This window comes from Phoca vitulina, unplaced genomic scaffold (genome assembly GCF_004348235.1).
Source record: "Phoca vitulina isolate PV1807 unplaced genomic scaffold, GSC_HSeal_1.0 scaffold12, whole genome shotgun sequence".
In the NCBI taxonomy this organism is placed as follows: domain Eukaryota; kingdom Metazoa; phylum Chordata; class Mammalia; order Carnivora; family Phocidae; genus Phoca; species Phoca vitulina.
Window position 1 is genome coordinate 4,105,329 of NW_022589715.1, and position 22,199 is coordinate 4,127,527.

Consider the following 22,199-nt stretch of genomic DNA (forward strand, 5'->3'; position numbering starts at 1 on the left):
CTGTATCTGTCTCCACTTTATCTGTCCTGAGTTCTCAGCCCTCAATGCCCTGTGATCTGGTTTATGTTCCTGCTACCTCACTGAAACTATCCTGGCAAGGAGACCAGCAAGCTCCTACCTGGCACATCTAGATAACTACTTTCAGCTTACAACTTACCTGGAGTCTGCTGGGCATCTGCAATTGTCAAACTCCCACCTTCTTTAGCTTGCGTCCAATATACTGCTCTCTCTCCTTCCTTCTCCAGCCATTCCTTTGCTGGCTCTTCCTCCTTCTGCCTTTTCCTCAAACATTTCCATTTCCTGTGGCTCTGGCTGATTCTCTCTTCTCCTCCCATAATACTTGTTCTGCTTGTTTCAACTACTCCTATAACTTTATCCACAATACTTATGGTTCCTAAGTACACATCTCTAGTCCTGAGTCCCACTCCCATATCTGCTTTTCAACACTTACTTCTTAATCTTTAATTCATTTGATAACTTATAAAACTTTCACTCAAGCCAGGAACCTGGGAACCATTCTTGAATTATAATTTTTATGGATTCTATTTAAAATGTTTCATAGCTGATGCCTCCTCTATTCCAGCACCTACCATGTTATAATTTCTCATCCTAGACTATTAGACTCTTCCAGCTTCTATTCATAGATCCTTCCAATCCATCCCCCATAACGAAGTCAGGGTGATCTTTCTAAAATCTCTTTCACACTATTCCATGCTCCTTTCAACTGCATGACAACTAAATACAATATGTATTCCTAGACTGGATCCTAGAGCAGGAAAAAAAAGTACTATGAAAATCATTACTGGGACATTTGATGGGGAAAAATACTATTAAGATCATCACTGGAGGGGCACCTGGGTGGCTCAGTCATTAAGCATCTGCCTTCAGCTCAGGTCATGATCCCAGAGTCCTGGGATCGAGCCCCACACTGGGCTCCCTGCTCAGCGGGAAGCCTGCTTCTCCCTCTCCCACTCCCCCTGCTTGTGTTCCCTCTCTAGCTGTCAAATAAATAAAATCTTAAAAAAAAAAAAAAAGATCATCACTGGAGCATATGAATATCGGCTATATTAGGTAATAGTGCTATATCAACATTAAATTTCCTTAATTTGACAGAGAGTTGTAATTATATAAGGGAATCTCCTTGCTCTTAGAAGATATATACTGAGGTATTCAGGGACAAAGGGGTATAACATCTGCATCTAAGTAGCAAATGATTCAGAAAAAAAGCAATGTGCCTACAGAGTGAACATACCAGTAAATACAGCAAAATGTTGTCAACTAGGTGAATCCGGGTAAAAGGCATGTAGTTCTTGCAACTACTATTAGCTTGAGAAATTTCAGAATAAAAGGTTTTGAAAAACTTTCAATGTTCCCTATTATATGGAAGATAAAAGTCTGCACTCCTTAGTTAAGTTCTCCATCATCTGGCTCTTGCTCACGTCTACCATTATCACTTACTAAATCACAACTAACATCCTACCCTCCACACACAGTGACTGCATATTTCTGTAACACACCAAACTACTTTGTTCCCTGTCAAACATACCCTCTCTACTTCTTGAACTTTGCCTATCTGGCGAACATCTTATTTTTTATGATACTGTTGAAGTCTCAACTCCTCTCCAATTACATCCTTCCTTCTACTTCCACCTTCCAGATCCAAATAACCACTCCCTTCTTTGTGACCCCACTGTACCCTGTATAGACATCTCCCATAGCACTTATCATACTGCACTGCACTTCTGTGGTTTACAAGTGTGTTTCTTGCTACTCTGAGCCCTTAAGGACAAGGACAAGGACAGTGACCTATGTTTATACTCAGCTCCAGCACAGTGCTTAAGTTGGATGGATATATTAATGAATATGTTTAATGAGAAGGGACACACTCATACATACACACACACACACACACACACACACACACAAAACATCCCTGGTTACTTTAGTATATGTATATTTTAATTCTTCTGTATTACAAGATAGAATCATGTATTGGTAAAGAGTATAGACTTCAGAATCAGACAGACCTGAGGGATCTGAATCACAGCTCTCCTACAACTTTGCAACTCTACTCAAGTTACTTTGTTTTTAAGCTTCAAGGCCTGGTACACAGTAGTTAATAAATAGTTGCCATTATTAATGTTATTATTCTTTCTCTTCCATGATGCCTATAATTAGATTGCTTAAAATCTCAAATATTCCCAAATTGCATGCTTTTAAAAGTAGTTTCCCTCCCCCCACCCAATCTCTCCAATACAGCTTTCAATCAACCTCTCAAGGAATAAAAATAATCATCTATTTTCTAACCAAGAGGTCAGCCTGTTTTCAATTTCTTGTGCCATTCAAAGATCCCGCATAAAGGTGAAAACAAGTTCTAATAAAGTTTAATCTGCTTCTTAATATTCACAAATATCATCTGTTAAATGCTATTTTATGGCAGTTTTGCAAACAGCCCATTCATCAACTTCAAAGAAATGAGAAAAGTATGTGATCAAAACAAGCAAAATAGGGTCGCCTGGGTGGCTCAGTCGGTTAAGCGGCTGCCTTCGGCTCAGGTCATGATCCCAGGGTCCTGGGATCGAGTCCCGCATCGGGCTCCTTGCTCAGCAGGGAGCCTGCTTCTCCCTCTGCCTGCAGCTCCCCCTACTTGTACTCTCGCTCACTCTCTCTCGCCCATGCTCTAACAAATAAATAAAATCTTAAAAAAAAAAAACAAGCAAAATAGAGAATTTCAATATCGCCTATCAAGTACTCAATTATCAGAAACAAAAACAAAAAATTCTCTAAAAACAAAAAATCCAAAGACGACCTGTTAAAACAAATAAACTTATAATTCATATGAAAACTTCCAAAATTCTCATCTATGACCCACTGTCCTTTACCTGTGACCCGAGCTTAATTGCTTGAGTATCTTAGACCTAGCAACATAGAAAGATAAGATTCACTTCTGGAGAGAGATGAATAGTGCTGATAGCAAAGGAACAAAATACCAAAAAAAAAGTCTAGAAAAAGATAAAAAAGATTCTCAATACAGTCTGCATTTTTTCCCAAAGAAAACACATCAAACTGAATAATATTAGTTGATGAGGGAGTAAGCATCACAGAAATTTCCTTTACAACTCAAAAATGATTTCAATTCCATAAAGAAATGGATAATGACAGCTCAGGAAACACCTAAGTTTCTTAAGAAAGGACAGGGAAGAGGAAAAATGTTGCTAAATTTTTTTTTAAATCATGTAAATCAATTTATTGGTCATGATTATTAAACATTCACAAGAACATTAAATTAACATTACAACCATTTTTATATTACAGACACTATTTCCTGAATTCAAAAGTATTAAGTATTAAAATTTGGATTTGTTTTAGGAATGACAGAAAAATTACTCCAATCTTTAAAGAGAACATCATCTTCCACTTCATTGAATTACCTTTCCTGTTTAAGAGCGTACTCCAGCATTTTGATCCTCCTCACAAGATCCTTCTTCAAAATTTCTTGACCCTTTCTTTCCCCCTGAAGGAAAGCAATCTGGGCCTGAGTAGGGAAAAAGAAGACAAAACTAAGATTAGACCAAATAAAAAAACTTTTTAACCCAGTTGAAGAAAGAAACTTTGGGAGATAGGACACTTAGATGCAAATACGTTTCCTTCTACATATGTGTCACAAGTGCGTAAGTATATGGAAAGGCACTGATTGCAAGGGGAAAAAAACCTTTTTTTTTAAATATGCATTTTGGGCGCCTGGGTGGCTCAGATGGTTAAGCGTCTGCCTTCGGCTCAGGTCATGATCCCAGGGTCCTGGGATCGAGTCCCGCATCAGGCTCTCTGCTCCTTGGGAGCCTGCTTCTCCCTCTGCCTCTCTCTCTCTGTCTCTCATGAATAAATAAATAAAATCTTAAAAAAATAAAATAAAATAAAATAAGATATGCATTTTACTTCAGATCAGGGATGTTACAACAGGTAGACTGTGTCCTGTAAGAGTCTATAATCTAAAACAACCAATATAAATGCAGACATATGCAAAGTGTACAGTATAGTTTACTTAAGTGTTTATGGCATTGAGGGGGCTTCTCTTTTATAAAGAGGGAAGATGGGGAAAGGGGCTAGTAAAATCCTGAGTTCTTGTAATACCACTGAGAAGTAACAGTTCTCAGAGCTTCACCACATATATAAATCTTATGATGGACTTAAGATTGTCTTGAAAGGCTTTATTCTGGACCTCCCCTGCAAACAATAAAGAGCTGCCTTTTCTCAATCCCCACCTTTCACCCCAGCCTCTTTTAGGAGATTTAATGTGCAGAAAAAAAGTGAAAGTTCAAAAAAGGAAAATCAGAAACCACAGCCCTCCATTGGTTCCTGGCCCCTTCAAGGAATAATTAAAGAAAAAACCAAAAACAAAAAAACCCTACATTTTAACATGTAAACAAACTGTAAAACTTTTGTCTTCAGAAAAACAGCTAGGTAAGAGTGGCTCTCCAGAATACCTAAAAAGACACTTAGAATTGAAATAATATCTTCCACTTAAGGAACTGAAACTAGTTGCAAACACTAACTTGTTAAAGTAACTCATAACACCACTAAGAATAGGGCAGAAGGGATTTAAGGACCCTCAAGGATAGCCATCAATTTCACTATTCTCATATGCTTTCCCCTTCCATTATCTGAACATTAGTTCAGATAACAATGTTACTTATATTTCCACAGTGCTTTCCATTTAAGTAAGCAGGAACTTATATTTAATGATGACCTTACCACATCCTTAAGAAATTGTGGATTGTCCAACTAAAGTTTAGTAAGTGAACCACTAACTACTACTACTCAGTTTGAATAACACTCCTTTCTATGTTTTCAGTACCATATTGAACACAAAATCCAATTTACCAAGGATCTTATAATTTTCAAGATGTAAGTAGTGCTGTTTTTGTTTTTATTTCAATAAGCTCTTGAAATTGCAATTAAAGAAGGATTATTTTTTTCTTACTGAATTAAAAATAGTCCAAAGACAACCATAGACAGAGGAAAAGACATCAAATATCTATACTACCCAAACTTAATGATTATAAAACCTTTCAAAATTATGTATTCTGCAAGGAGATCATTATTTTATGTAAGCATAATAACACATTGTATTTAAAGCTGACAAAAATGAGGGGCACCTGGGTGGCCCAGTCAGTTAAGCTTCCAACTCTTGATTTTAGCTCGGGTCATGATCTCGCGATCGTGAGACTGAGCCCCAGGTCAGGCTCTGCATTGAGCATGGAGCCTGCTTAAGATTCTCCCTTCCTGGGGCGTCTGGGTAGCTCAGTCAGTTAAACATCTGCCTTTGGCTCAGGTCATGATCCCAGGGTCCTGGGATCGAGCCCCGCATCAGGCTCCCTGCTTGTGGGGAGCCTGCTTCTCCCTCTCCCCCCTGCTCATGTTCTCTCTCGCTCTCTCTCTCAAATAAAAATCTTTAAAAAAAAAAAAAAGATTCTCTCCCTCTCCCTCTATCCCTCATCTCCATCTGCCCCCCACTCACCCACTAAAAAAAAGGAATAATAAAAGCTGAAAAAATGAAAGCCTTGTCAAAAGGATATGATAGTCCAACTTGTTTGACCAAACAATGCTTTGGCATAGAATTCTATACACTCTTCAAAATGGCTTTAATAAAAACAATAATCTAATCTGCATAATTATAAAATCAAAGTAATAATAAAATCAATGACCAATTTCTTCCTCTCTATATCCTTTGGCTAGTTTTGTATTTCTGCCACCGTCATGGTTCCTGGATGATTCTGAAACTTCAGCCCATAATACTGGAAAGTCTCTACTGTGATTAAAAACTCCTTGTTGTTTCCAGTACACTTGCTTCCCCATCCTTCTACCAATTCACATATTGGATTAGTTAAATATTTAATAAAAATAAAAGACCTAGGGCGCCTGGGTGGCTCAGTTGGTTAAGCGACTGCCTTTGGCTCAGGTCATGATCCTGGAGTCCCAGGATCGAGTCCCGCATCGGGCTCCCTGCTCAGCGGGGAGTCTGCTTCTCCCTCTGGCCCTCCCCCTCTCATGTGCGCTCTCTCTCTCTCTCTCTCTCAAATAAATAAAATCTTTAAAAAAAATAAAATAAATAAAATAAAATAAAATAAAAGACCTAGAACTGTTTAAGACAAAGATTACACAGAAGATGGAGTTGCCTAGAAAGACAAACAAAAAAATAGTATTGGTGATATTTCTTGGTGATCACAGAATACCTCTGTGATATTTCTGCCAAAGATACATAACCTGAAATCAATCATAAGGAAATATCAGGCAAATTCAAGTTGAGGGACATTTCACATTAACTTTCTTGTGATGTTCAAAAGTGTCAGCTCATAAAAGTCAAGGAAAGACTGTTTTAGATTGAAGGAGCCTAAAAAGACATGAAAACCAAATGTAATACATGATTTTGAACTGAATTTGGCTATAAAAGGACCTAATTAGGACAGTGATGAAACATGAATGGGGTCTGAGGATTAGATGGTAGTAAAGTATCAGTGTTAATTTCCTGATTTTGATGGTTATATGTGGTTACATAAGATAGTACTTGTTTATAGGAAATAAACACTAAAGTATTTGGAGGGAGGCAATGGCCTATCAGGTTGGCTGGCAACTGGCCCTCAAATGGTTCAGGAAGAAAAAAATTCTGTGTATTACCCTTGCAACTGTTCTGTCAATATAAGATCTATTTTTTTTTTTTTAATTTTGAAACAAACACTAGGCCAACTCCCCCTAATATGATAAGATACAAAAAATTCAATTCAAAGTCAGAATCATGTATAATGGAAAAACCCAAGAAGTACTGACAATCAGGAACAAAAAAGGATGTCCATTTTTTACCACAAATATTTAACCATGTTCTGGAGGTAGTGGCCAATGTCATCAGTCAAGAAAGAAAGAAGTTTAAAAACAGAAAAAAGAAAACAAAATTGTCATCACTTGTAAATGATATGAGTAGATACCAGGAAAATCCAAAGAAACTGACTATTAGAGGAATTTTAATGAAGTGGCTACATGTAAAAATAATAAATTAAAACCCATGAGCTATAAAAACAGTTCTATAATAATAGAAAACAATCCCATTTTTAATAACAAAAATAAGCTGATTAGAATAAAACTTCCAAGAACAAAAATAAAAGCTAAGCGAAGAATACAGCACATGATAATTCTAAAATACACATGGAAAAAAAAGCAAAATAAACAAATTATTTAAAATCCCTGAGACATTTTAAAAGATATTATGATTCTACAATCACTTAAATGGTGGTACTGATTCATGAACAGAGAGCTATGGTATGGACAATCCAAATACAAACCCAATATATACAGGAATTTAGTATATGCTAAAGGGGACACTGCAGATCACTGGGGGAAATGTGGATTATTTAATAAATGCTGATGGGCAGCCACCTGGAAAATATTTCTCACATCAAAACAAATAATAAAAAATGTTCAGGGGCGCCTGGGTGGCTCAGTCGGTTAAGCGTCTGCCTTCAGCTCAGGTCATGATTCCAGGGTTCTGGGACTGAGCCCCACATCAGGCTCCTTGCTCAGTGGGGAGCCTGCTTCTCCCTTTCTCTCTGACTGCAGCTCCCCCTGCTTGTGCTCTATCTCTCTCTGTCAAATAAATAAATAAAATCTAAAAAAAAAAAAATGTTCAAAGAACCCCAAAGCATTTGAAGAAAAGGTAGGGTTTGTTTTTGTTCTAATAATCTCAAAGTTAGGAAAGCCTTTCTGAGAATAAGATAAAACCCAAAGCCACAAAAGACTAATACATTTGATCTCAAAAAAATATTTGCATGTATATGGCAATTAAAAAGTTGCTGAAAACCTGTTATGAGAAATAAGAATTCTTCTTTGACAAATGTCAAAATGAAATAGGAAATGCAGTCATCACAAATCACAAGAGTTTGCTTTTCTTACTATATTAAGAGCACTTACAAATCAGTAAGATAAAAATCAAGGACTCAACAGAAAAACATACAAAGGACATGTTCATAAAAAGGAAATACAAAACCTCAAACATATTAAAAAGATGTTTAATGTCACATGAAAGAGAAATACCAATTAAAACTATAATCAGATTTCCTCTTTTCCATCAGACTAAGTTCAATAATGTAATAAAACAATATGTTGGGGGGAAAAGGCATTTGCCTGTTGGCTGTGGTGATATAAATCAGTTTCACTACAGTGGACAATTCGGCAACATCCATTGACTCTGTAAATGCTCATACTCTTTACTCAGCAATTCTAATTCTAGATTGTTATCCTTCGAATATATTTGCACACGTGTGAAATGATACACTGAAAGAATACACACAAAAATGTATGTATAATTCTAATGTCCCTCCACGGGGACAGGTTAAATTATGAATACCACTAGTGGAAAATCAGGTCCTCAACTGGTATCTATAAAAAAAGAGGAAGAAAGAGTTAATCTCTTAGATATTTTCCCTCTGGAAAACTCTACTCAGAAAATTAGAAAAAAAGATCCCAAAACATACGTTCTTACAGACTAATTTCTTCTATAAAAACCATCTGAGTCTAAAACATAATAACTGGTATAAATCTCTTTACCCTTTCAAAATAAAAAGTAAATCCCAGATAAAGATTTTTCTAATATGGCAGGATACTGTTGTTTGAATGGGATTATTTAACTGAAAAAGCAGGAAGGGGAGGAGAGACATAAGGGAAAAAAAAGACTGAAAGAAAGGAAGGGTAAGGGGGGAGGGGGAAAAGGGGAGGGAAAAGGGGGAGGGGGAGAGGGGTGGGGAAGGAAGAAAGGGAGGGAGGGAGGGAGGGAGGAAGGAAAGAAAGAAAAAATAAAAAGAAAGTGGGATACATCTATACAAAGGATTGCTACATGTTTGTTACAAAGGAGACAGCTCTAGATACATTGATTTAGAATGATTCCCAAGATAGATTAAATGAAAAAAAAAAAAAAAGCAAGACACAGAACAATGTATATAGTTTGCAACCATTTGGTTTAAAAAAAAAAAAAGGTAAATATACTATTATGCTTCTATGTATAAGTAATAACTCTGGAATGATTCACAAACATGTAGTCGTTCTGAATGTCTCCAGAGAAAGTAACTAGGTGGCTGGGAGAAAGAGGAACAGGAGTTAAAACTACTTTTAAATATCCATGTCCGACAGATGTAGTGAAAAGAAGGGCCATATGCACCCCAATGTTCATAGCAGCAATGTCTGCAATAACCAAACTGTGGAAAGAGCTGAGATGCCCTTCAACAGATGAATGGATAAAGAAGATGTGGTCCATATATACAATGGAATATTACTCAGCCATCAGAAAGGATGAATACCCAACTTTTACATCAACATGGATGGGACTGGAGGAGATTATGCTAAGTCAAATAAGTCAAGCAGAGAAAGTCAATTATCATATGGTTTCACTTATTTGTGGAACATAAGGAATAGCATGGAGGACATTAGGAGAAGGAAGAGAAAAATGGTGGGGGGGAATTGGGAGAGATGAACCATGAGAGACTATGGACTCTGAGAAACAAACAGGGTTTTAGAGGGGAGGGGGGAGGGGGGATTAGTTAGCCTGGTGATGGGTATTAAGGAGGGCACGTACTGCATGGAGCACTGGGTGTTATACGAAAACAATGGATCGTGGATCACCACATCAAAAACCAATGATGTACTGTATGGTGACTAACATAACATAGTTATATATATAAAAATAAATATCCATGTCCGTCCTTATACCTTCTGAATGCTGTACCACAGGCATGTTACTATGCATAAAAGTCTCTTAATTGAAAAATGTAATGACAATTACAGCCAAACAAATTCATTTACCAGATCTGGCTCCACAAGCCACCAGTTTGTAGACTTTGTCTTGGATGTTTTAATCCAACTACATTATTTTTACAAAGGAGAAAAAAGCACCAAGAGATTGAGTAGTTTATACCTCTAAAGAGCACAGCATTCTCACAAATGAACTAAGATGACAGTCCAAGACCATGAATGAATCACCACTTGGAAAACTCACACACAATGTAGTGGGAGTATCAGCAACAAGGATATGATAGAAAAACGCATGGTGCAAAGGGCCCCTTAAAAGTTCTCCCTGCACATCGCTACAACAGAATTCCTTCTGAAATAAGAGAGACAGTTCTCTAGTTAGAGAGCAAATATGTTCCTAGCCTCCAATACTGTCCAGTAATATGGAATAGTGATGAATTCAGTTATCTAATTTTTTATTTTACAGCTATACTTCTCTATGAACTATTAAGCTACAATTTGCCTACTTTTTAAAACTCTTGCTTCTGCCTGCACTAACGTCACCTCAACATTCTCACAGAGTGAATTCTTCTAAACTTTCCAGAGTTCCGGGAACAAAAGATTAAGACATGCAATTGAAATCTTAAGAAAAAAATTAGAAAAATGAAGTAAATTCAATTTGATCAAGTAGGTAAGGTATGAAAATAGCTTTCAAGTGTTACAAATAAAATAATATATTTTTTAAAATTGTAAGTCATCATACATCCACTTATCTGTACAAGGAAACCTAATGGTAATGGCACATATATTTGAAAAGAAAACTTTGGAATTATCTTCAAGGAAAATGAATGTTAGAACTTTCACGATGCTTTATAAAATTTTTACATTATATACCTAAAATTAGGCCTTCGTTTCCTAACCATTAGAAATAAAAAAGATAACAACAACAACTGGATATTTTACAATTTGAGTCTACATGGTAAACAAAAATTAATTTTTATATTATTTTTCAATTCCAATTTGTCAAAAGGATATAGATAAGGAGTATAAATCTGTTTTATCTAAGCGGGTTTATCTGCATATTCAGGAATATCTAATAAACAAATTATTTTAAATATACCATTTAATTTATTGAAACCATTTAAACTATCTTGTACTCTAAAATTAAAAAGGGCTCAAATTCAAAGTCACTGAAAAACATATTCACAAAAAGAAAAATACACAACATATTAGTTCGGGTTGGACACTTTTCAGTTGTTTCTTGGTCATCTGCTTTGGGAAGGAAAGAGCACTCACTTTCACAAAAATGTAAAGTACAAGAAAATTTGACCGATTTAAGCTTCTCACTTTGAATTTGAGCACAAACTCACAAAGAAATATTTGAAAATTAAAAGTGAGGGGCGCCTGGGTGGCTCAGTTGGTTAAGTGACTGCCTTCGGCTCAGGTCATGATCCTGGAGAACTGGGATCGAGTCCCCGCATTGGGCTTCCTGCTCAGCAGGGAGTCTGCTTCTCCCTCTGACCCTCCCCCCTCTCATGCTCTCTCTATCTCATTCTCTCTCTCAAATAAATAAATAAAATCTTTTAAAAAAAAAAAGTAAAAGTGAATAATATAGTTTACTTAAGAAATAGCATACAAAAAAAAAAAAAGAAAAGAAATAGCATACGATGAAGTTTCAATAATTTGATTTATATCTTAACACCTTTATAAATCATACCTGTTCCCTCTGAAAAGCCTTGGATTACATTATTCTCTTAAATTCAGGCTGCCAGTTGGTTTTCTTTGGCATACAACTGTTGCCTCTAGAAAGCCCTCTCTCCTAAAGACAGTGTGACATTAAACTTTACCATGGGAATCACCTAGAGGACTTACTAAAACACAGACTGCTTGAGCCACGCTCTACCTTCAGTCTAGAGTGGGGCCTGAGAATTTGCATTTCTAGCAAGTACCCAGGTGATGCTAATGCTGCTATTCTGGGACAACACTTGGAGAACCACTGACCTACACCATCTGTGACATAGTTAGAAGGCCAAAAATAAAGCAAATAGGCCGTTAAAGAACAAGGAACTGAGCTGTCCCAGAACCCTAGCTCTCTACTCTACAGAAGTACAAAGTCTTATATAGGCCCTCAAGCTGACAGACAAGGACACATTAGCTTTTTTGATTCTCTTCCAAATTTCTTGTTTATGACTATATTTTTAGCAGTCTCGAGATAAAAACATAAAATTCACCATTTTTCATTCAGTTTAATCACATCTTTAGGGAATGCCTACTACCCACCACAGTCCATATTACTGTAAAGAATATAGCAAAGACAAAACCAAGTTCCTACTCACAGTGCACTTCCAATCTAATGAGGGTACAAGATCAGAACATGTAGGTATAGAAAAGAGCTAAGACCAGACAATGGGGTCTCCTAATAAATAAGGATTTGAGTCATAAATTTATTGAATATTCACATTTATTCATTTAACAGTATTAACTGAGCACCTACCTTGCACCAGGCAGTCACTGACACTAGGGCTAGGGTAGTGACAAAATAAAACAGAGCTCACTGCCCAGTGGATGAAACATATATGCTGAACAAAACATATGTGGACCAGCAGTGCATGTGGTATGCAACTAGAACCAGAAACACAGTTACAGGCAAAAGCAGTGACTATAAAAATAGGGGCATCTGGGTGGCTCAGTTGGTTAAGTGTCCGACTCTTGATTCTGGCTCAAGTCACGATCTCAGGGTGGTAAGACTGAGAGCCCAGTGGGGAGTCTGAGATTCTCTCTCTCTCACTCTGCCCCTCCTCCCTTTTTGCTCTAAAAAATAAAAAATAAATCTTTAAAAATAAATAAATAAATAAACACAAAATACAGTGAGATGCCTAGTCAACTCTGGGGTCAAGTACAAAACTGATGTTCATCTCAGAAACTATTTTAATCTAGTATTAACTTTACAACTAGCTTTATCTTTCAATAAATGAATCAGTTTCCTGAAATTTTCCTCAAAAATTCTGTACCATTATTTTTATTTATTTATCTAGCATTCCTTTCCAAAAAAGATGAGTAATTTTTTTTTAGATGACACATTATGTCTGAAATGCTACAGGAGATAGTGGTATATTCTATCACATCAATCCCTTCATCCCTAAATGTATGATTAAAAATATAGATTGTCCTACACAAGAAACTCTCCACTGCCCAAATTCACACTTAAAACACTAAATTAATTACATGCATATTATCAACTGATGGCAAGATATAAATAACCGTACATCAAGTTTCTTGAGTCCTCACAAAGGTTCCCTCTTGCCCCCAATCAATTCCCACAGCATGTCCTCCTATCTCTCTAATCTTTACAAATGTTTCTAATGTTTGCACAAAGAAATGGAAAATTAACTTTATAGTGTTAACAGATTAACATTGTGCACTATAAACTTGCACGTTATGTCAGATATATCTCAAAAAAGCTGGAAAAAAAACAATATGTATATATTCATACACATACATAGAGTGGAGTGAGAGAAGAAGATATCAAAGGGAGAATCTGTGGATGTGCAGTATAATAAACTTGACATTCACAGATTTAATATTCACAGTTATCACTGTTTGAGAGCCACTCAGAAGACATTCCCTTAAGACAATGAGAAGCTAGAGGCCAGATCCAGAGTAAATGAGTGAGCCTAGCCTAAATAAGCATTCATATCTCGAAGTTCAAAAGCAGTAACTTTTTTTTTAAACTGAGTTTCTTCATAAAAAATGTCTCCCCCCGCCCCAACCCCAAAGAAAGCCAAACGGCTAGCACAAGTGAAGTGAAGAAAAATATAAGGACTAAGAAAGTAACAATTCTTAGGAAAAGAAGGAAATGTCAAATTTGGTAACAGCTTGTAACTATGAATGTGAACAAGTCCACCAAATGTTCTATACAAAAAAAAAAAGAAAAAAGAAACATTACTGACTCAGCAAGTGCTCTAACCTGAGCAAAATCTATTCATCAAAAGAAATAAAACTTCCATTAACACTGAGAAGAGGGGCACCTGGGTGGCTCAGTTGGTTAGGCGACTGCCTTCGGCTTGGGTCATGATCCCGGGGTCGTGGAATCGAGCCCCGCATCAGGCTCCCTGCTCGGCCAGAAGCCTGCTTCTCCCTCTCCCACTCCCCCTGCTTGTGTTCCCTCTCACGCTGTCTCTCTCTCTCTCTCTCTGTGTCAATTAAATAAATAAATAAAATCTTTAAAAAAAAAAACAGAATATTAACTTAATAGGAATATATATATAAATGAAACATGAATCTCAAAGGAAACATGATTCAGAGGAAGAAAGGGTCCCACACAAAGACCTCTTAATTTTAAAATTTGAGGATGCACAAAGGTCTCAAAGTATCCCTTGCAAATGACAAGTTTTCTATAGTGTATGATTTTCTTTATGGTTAGAAAACTGCAAAGGAGTTCTAAACATGTCTTAAACCAAATTACCTTTTGATAGGTATACAATCTCTAAAGAAGCAGTCTTCAAGGGGCAACACTTTTCATATTTAAAGCATTCATTCAATATGTCTGAATTGTGAACCTATAAATGAATGTAAGGTGTTATGAAACTAAAGCCTAAATTCTTCCCAATGGAATTTAAGACTATCTACAATCTGTTCCCAACTCACCGGTCTAGCTTTGTCTTCCACATTTCCTTCTCACACATCCTGTGCTCCAATCAAAGCAGACCATCTTTTGGTCTTCAAATATGGCCTGAACTCTTCCAGGCCCATGCCTTGGCTTATGCTCTTCTCTTCGTCCCCACTACCTTCCCCAAATGCCCTTCTGCAATTTCAAATTCTACCAGTGCAAACTCTTACCCTATTTAGCTTAAAGTAATCCCTCCCTTCTCTGAGGTACTCTGAAGAGTACTTATTATTTTCTATTAAAGAAAACACCTCTATGTGTAAATGCTGTTTTACTACTTTATGGCACTTAAACTAATGTTCATTCAGGAGGCAAGAAAATAAGCACTTTGTAGTACAAGGCATTCTGCTAAACACAGTTTAAGTATTTAACTAGTCTAATTTTCTGTCATTACTGTTTTTATACCATCATTTTCTTTGAGTTTATTACAGAAGTAATAATAATAATAATTGAGTAAAAAATCAACTCAAGCAAATTTACCATAACTTACTTTAACCATTGTAGCAGATCTTGCGGACTGGCTACTCAAAATACACATTCCCAACCCCTTTCTACTCTGTAACTTCCCACTATAGAATCTGGAAAGTAAAATTCACGCTTTCTTAGTTTCTGTTGTGGCCACACATGGCTATGTAATCAATGAGATATGTATGGATATCTGCTGGGGACGGGGAGAAGGTACTTACGGGAAAATTTATCATTCGCTGATAAAGGAGATACACCCAAAAAACATTCAAACAAACCTATTTGCTGCTTTTCACTCTGGTCTTGGGATCTCTTAACTATAGCAGTCCTGTAATCATAATGTAACGCGAAAGAAGACAATAAGCCAATAGACTGGGGGTGAAGGATGGCAGAGGAGAATAACAGAAAAGGCCTAGTTACTTTATGTCATCACTGAGTAACTACACCAGCTTATGTCAGAGAAAAAGACTACCCACCACCAGACTTGTGGGAAAAATATGACCTTTGTTATGTCAGTGTTAGATCCGAAGGGGTACGTGCACCCCGATGTTTACAGCAGCAATGTCCACAATAGCCGAACTGTGGAAAGAGCCAAGATGTCCATCGACAGATGAATGGATAAAGAAGATGTGGTATATATATATACAATGGAATACTATGCAGCCATCAAAAAGAATGAAAGCTTGCCATTTGCAACGACGTGGATGGAACTGGAGGGTGTTATGCTGAGCGAAATAAGTCAATCAGAGAAAGACACGTATCATATGACCTCATTGATATGAGGAATTCTTAATCTCAGGAAACAAACTGAGGGTTGCTGGAGTGGTGGGGGGTGGGAGGGATGGGGTGGCTGGGTGATAGACAATGGGGAGGGTATGTGCCATGGTGAGCGCTGTGAATTGTGCAAGACTGTTGAATCACAGATCTGTACCTCTGAAACAAATAATACAATATATGTTAAAAAAAAAAAAAAAAGAAGAAGAAGAAGATAGCAGGAGGCGAAGAATGAAGGGGGGGAAATCAGAGGGGGAGACAAACCATGAGAGACAATGGACTCTGAAAAACAAACTGAGGGTTCTAGAGGGGAGGGGGGTGGGAGGATGGGTTAGCCTGGTGATGGGTATTAAAGAGGGCATGCTCTGCATGGAGCACTGGGTGTTATGCACAAACAATGAATCATGGAACACTACATCAAAAACTAATGATATAATGTATGGTGATTAACATAACAATAAAAAATTTTTTTAAAAAAGCATTCCTGATACTCATTTCACTATAGCTGGGCATTCAGACTGTAATTTTTCATATTACAAAATAAATTGCTAATGATATTCTTCATGCATATAGACTTTTTAAGCTTTTAATTTTAATTCCAGTGTAGTTAACATAAAATGTTATATTAGTTTCAGGTATATGATATAGTGATTCAACAGTTCTATATATTACTCAGTGCTCATCATCATAAGTGTACTCTTTAATCCCCATCACCTATTTCACCCACCTTCACACACCTCCCTTCTGGTAACCATCAGTTTGTTCTCTATAGTTAAGAGTCTGTTTCTTGGTTTGTCTTTTTTTTTTTTTCCTTTGCTCATTTTGTTTTGCTTCTTAAATTCCACATGAGTGAAATCATATGGTATTTGTCTTTCTCTGACTTATTTCACTTAGCACTGTACTCTCTAGACCCATCTATGTTGTTGCAGATTTCATTCTTTTTATGGCTGAATAATATTCCACTGTATATATATACACATCTTCTTTATCCATTCATCTATTGATACACACTTAGGTTGCTTCCATAACTTGGCTATAGTAAATAATGCTGCAATAAACATAAGGGTGCATCTATCACTCTGAATTAGTGTTTTTGTATTTTGGGGGGTAAATACCTACTAGTGTGATTACTAGATCACAGAGTAGTTCTATTTTTAACTTTTTGAGAACCTCCATTCTGTTTTCCACAGTGGCTGCACCAGTTTGCATTTCCACCAACAATGTAGGAGGGTTCCTTTTTCTCCACATCCTTGCCAATACTGGTTGTTTCTTGTGTTTTTGATTTTAGCCATTCTGACAGGTGTGAGGTGATATCTCATTTACATTTCCCTGACAGTGAGTGATGTTGAGCATCTTTTCATGTGTCTGTTGGCCACCTGTACATCTTCTTTGGAGAAATGTCTACACATGTCTTCTGCCCATTTTTTAAATTGGATTATTTGTTTTTTGAATGTTGAGTTGTATCAGTTCTTTATCTATTTTGGACACTAACCTTTTATTGGATATGTCATTTGTAAATATCTTCTCCCATTCAGTAGGTTGCCTTTCATGCATATAGACTTTTAAGGGAATTATTTCTCTGGGAAGACTGCAACAAACTGAATTACTAGGTCAAAGTCTGTTTCCTGATAAGATACTGACCAACTGATAATACCAACAATGTATGAGAGTAAAGTTTAACAAATCTCGCCTAGCATTGGGTGTTGTTATTGATTTTTAAACACTCATAGATAGAAAAGAGTATCTCTCATTGCTTTAATGAATATTTCTTTTACAATATTGACTATTTTGCCATATGTTGACTATTGTCCTATAACAGAACCATCCAAATACTCATTAAGAGAGTAGTTCAATAAGCTATATTTTGACTGCTTTAAAAAATTATTCTTCCTCATTAAAAAATACCGTAAAATGGAAAAAAAATTCAAATTTTATATAAATATATAAAGGAAAAAACCAACAGATCCATTCCTTTACCCCATCCCACTACCTAGAGATAACCAATGTGAACAGTTTCCTGAATTCTCTTGTGAACTTTCCTGTATGCAGAGACAGAAAGATAAGCAAAAATGACATCTGTTTTGGTTACATAATTACTGAAAGTGTAGAGACTACAACTATACATATATGAAAATACATGAAATTAATGAAAGCTATCTTTTTTTGAGCTCTTCCTGTTATATTTTTCTGAATAAGTGTTTTAACTCACTTCATTGTCACACAAACAAAAAAAGACACAAAGTAATTATGTACAAACCAATCATATTTAAAACTAACAGAGATCTGAAGAAAACACAGATGCTAGAGGGTTAAATTTAAAGAGCTTGTAGTGAAGGAGGGTAAGACTGAAATGTAAGTTTATATGTTGGTGATTTTACTATTAAGGTGGGCACTCCCTATAGGCAGTAGTTAAGACAGGACTGGAGCTTCCAGACTAGAAACATATTTAGCAATCTTGACTTTCAAACACACAAACCCATAACATGTCCCAATCAATTAAAGTAGCTACAAGTATGTGTGTGCCTATAGATATATATGTAGATATCTCTACGTGTGTGTGTATATATATATTCTTTTTATTAATTTGTAAGAGTAAGATCCAGAAAATGTCTTTTTAAAATTAAATCCATTACATAAAACAATGCCTGTTATTTTATAAGGTAATATTCCTAATATAAATACAGATCCCTGGGGCGCGTGGGTGGCTCAGTCGTTAAGCGTCTGCCTCCGGCTCAGGTCATGGTCCCAGGGTCCTGGGATCGAACCCCTCACCGGCTCCCTGCTCAGCGGGGAGCCTGCTTCTCCCTCTCCCGTTCCCCCTGCTTGTGTTCCCTCTCTCGCTGTGTCTCTCTCTGTCAAATAAATAAGTAAAATCTTTAAAAATAAATAAATAAATAAATAATAAAATAAATAAATACAAATCCCAATGACTTCCCCTTAACCTACAAGTATTATAATCATTTAGCTTTAATAAATTAAACTATCGTTCTGTTTCCTGCTGAAACTGTATTACTAACCTAAAAAATTACCAAAAATAAATTACAGAAAAAAGAAGAAAAACTAATCCTACTTGTAAATATAGACAGAAGATGATCTCAATAAATAGATGTTCCATGCTCTCATAAAGGATATGAATAAGCAATTTAGAGAAGAGGAAACTCAAAAGTCTAACAAGCTTAGAAAGAGATGCTTGATCCCACTGATAAGCGGAAAAATTCAAGTTAATATAAATATACCTTTATATTTATGAGACTAGCAAGAAGTAGAATTCTAGATGATATGTGATCACGAACTGTTAGTGTAAATGTAGACAAGGGCAGTCCTTCTCAAAAGCAGTTGGCAACGTAGCTAAATTAGGTTTATGCATACCCAACAATTACTATGTTTAAAAAATTCTCAAACAGTTCAAAGTAATAGAGTTAATGTACAGAAAATATCACATATGAATCTTTTTAAAAATAAAAAAATGACACAATTTGATTTTTGTAAATAAAGAACACATACAGAAAAAATATTTTACAAAGGAAAAATGGAAGATGAGAAGAATGGAGATTAAAATAGATAAGTAGATTAAACGAGAGAGGCAATAAACAATTATTGCCAAGGTAAATACAAGTTCAATAAAAAACCCAAGTGTGTGTGTTTATGTGTGTATATACATAAAATTCTGGAGGGATACACACTAAATTGTTATAATTTATCTCTAAACAGTAGGTTTGTGAGAAGGACTGGTGAGAGGAGGGGTACTTTCTACCCTTTATCTTTCTGACTATCTTATGTTTTATATATACACCTATTCTTTTTTTTTTTCTTTGAAGATTTTATGTATTTGAGAGAGACAGAGCATAAGGGAGGTGGAGGGGCAGAGGAAGACGAACAAGCAGACTCCCCACTAAGCAGGGAGGCCAGATGCAGGACTCAATCCCAGGACCCTGAGATCATGACCTGAGCCTAAGGCAGATGCTTAAACGACTGAGCCACCCAGGCTCCCCCACCGATTCTTATTTTAAAGATATTTCTTCTGACAAAGATTCTCTTCTCAACCTAACTTCAGTCAGGCTCCTCTGAGTCGGCTGCTTAACTAAGCCAGATCTTTAGACTTCCATGTTTACCTTCACATCCCCCAATTTTAGCAAGTATGTTACTAAGTCAGTTTGGCAAGAATCCCTTACCTTCAATATCTCATCACCTTCAACACCTGATCAAATTCCTCACCCCTCCAATCCCCCAGGTGACATTTGGTCACCCTGGCCTCCCTTCAGCAAGAATCCTGTCAAGTCATTTTAGCCAGAATCCCCTTACTTGTGATGTTTCCTCTTCATAATTTACATCCCAACCCCCCACCCCTTGGCTATAAATTCCTAATTTTCCTTGCTGTATTCAGAACTAAGCCCAGTTCTATAATGAGGTCTCTTTCCCCCTATTGCAATAGTCCCTGATTAAAATCTGCTTATACTACCTTAACCACTGTCCAGCTCTGGTTTGCTTTAACACTGTTAAATGTAAAATTTAGACAGTTTCTAAAAATGAAGTCTAAGTTTAACTCTGAATTCTAAATAAGGATTAAAACTTTCTTTTTTGTAGAAAAATTGGTGGTTTCTAGTGATTCATGCTCTAAATCTCTTCTCTAATTCATATTATAGCAAACTTACAAAAACATTTTAAAGATTTTTTTAAAGATTTTTTAAAACATTTTAAAGATTTTTTTATTTGAAAGAGAGCTCGCGTGCACGCCGGGGTGGGGGTGGGGTGGCAGGGAGAGAAGCAGACTCCCCGCTGAGCAGGGAGCTGGATGCGGGGCTGATCCCAGGACCCTGAGATCCTGACCTGAGGCTACAGGCAGACGCTTAACCAACTGACTGAGCCACCCAGGCACCCCTACAAAAACATTTTTTAAAAATCCATATAGATTCCTTAACTAGGGAAGTCAAGCTTTATTAAAACAAGTTTTTATTACTAACTACCTGATTTTTAAACATCATAAAACACTCATTTCCTGATAAAAATATATATATATATATATAAAATCAGGTCAAAATATCAAAGTAACCATTTTTATTCAAACAAGTAAACAAGAGAACACAAAGTAGGGAAAATAGGAAAGACTTAGACACACATAAAAAATACCTGAGATAAACCATTTAAGCTTTGATGTATACTGAATTTTAAAGATAATAAATTCCTGGGCGCCTGGGTGGCTCAGTCGTTAAGCGTCTGCCTTCGGCTCAGGTCGTGATCCCGGGGTCCTGGGATTGAGCCCCGCATCGGGCTCTCTGCTCTGCGGGAAGCCTGCTTCTCCCTCTCCCACTCCCCCTGCTTGTGTTCCCTCTCTCACTGTGTCTCTCTCTGTCAAATAAATAAATAAAATCTTTAAAGATAATAAATTCCTGCTTTCATTTTGAAAAAAAAGCCTGGGGACATAATTTTTCTTGATAACTCAGGACCAGAACTATACACATCAATTACTGAACTGTATTGTACAAATATTCAATGTTCTTTGATGTGGGATTTGGGAGATTCCTACTCCTGGTTCTCTCACTAATCTATATGATCTCATTAAAGTTACTTAACTTCTCTGAGCCTCAGTTTCCTCAACTATCCAGGGAAAGAGTTTAACATCCTGTGATTATATGGAACTGCAGATGGTATGTGGAAAACAAAACGGAGTAAGTCCTGATCCCAAGACAATGAGTATTGTTTTTAATTTCTATTTATTTGAATTCTGTTTATTTGCATGGGAGACTAATGGTATACAGCTTAATTAACATCTGCCAAGGCAGTATTGCTTTGGCTAATTTTTTAAAATTTATCATTGAATTCAAGACAATAGCCACCTTCCAAATGATATCCTCACCCTCCAGAATAATTATCCTTTTCTCTATAATTATCAGTGTTTTTTGGTCAGCAGCAAGACGGTTTTTTTCTGTATTATTAGTCAAGGGCTCCTTCTTGCAAATTTGAACTCAATTTTAATATTATCAACACATAACGTTAACACATACTATGATAGGTGTTAGAATTTAAAAAATAATAGTAAGATACAGAGGAAGCTGCTAAAGTTCCAAGAGGAGAGAAACTGTCTACGCTATTGACTGCTATATCCCCAATGCCTAGAACAGTCACTTGCATGTAGTAGATGCCCAATAAATATTTGTTAAATTAATTGAACAGATTCATAAAAAGCAAGTAAACAGTAAAAGATAGCACACCCTAAGTGTCAAATGACAAAAGCAAGTACTAAAAAAGTAACAATCAAAACCAAAACCAAAAACTCTTCATGTTGAAAATGGGACTTAAGCTAAATTTGAATAAAGAATATATAAATCTGAAAGAATAATACAAATTATGGAAGATTATTTCAGAATGATGCAACTTTTTCAGCAATGATAAAAAAAGTAAACGCGGCTTATGTGCAAAGCAAGCTTAAACTATGCTGGTTTAGAAAGAGTACCTTAACCTCCTCCCTCTCATGCTCTCTGTCTCTCATTCTCTCTCTCGCAAATAAATAAAAAATCTTAAAAAAAAA

General features: G+C 36.3%; 1 protein-coding gene across 1 annotated transcript in view; it reads right to left on the reverse strand.

The window, feature by feature from the left end:
* Positions 1 to 22,199, reverse strand: part of STRN (striatin) — a 93,213-nt gene that overhangs the window by 56,974 nt on the left and 14,040 nt on the right. Inside the window, exon 2 of the mRNA XM_032410291.1 lies at positions 3,432 to 3,535. Within this exon, the coding sequence (XP_032266182.1) occupies positions 3,432 to 3,535 (104 nt within the window). The remainder of the gene's footprint in view (positions 1 to 3,431; positions 3,536 to 22,199) is intronic.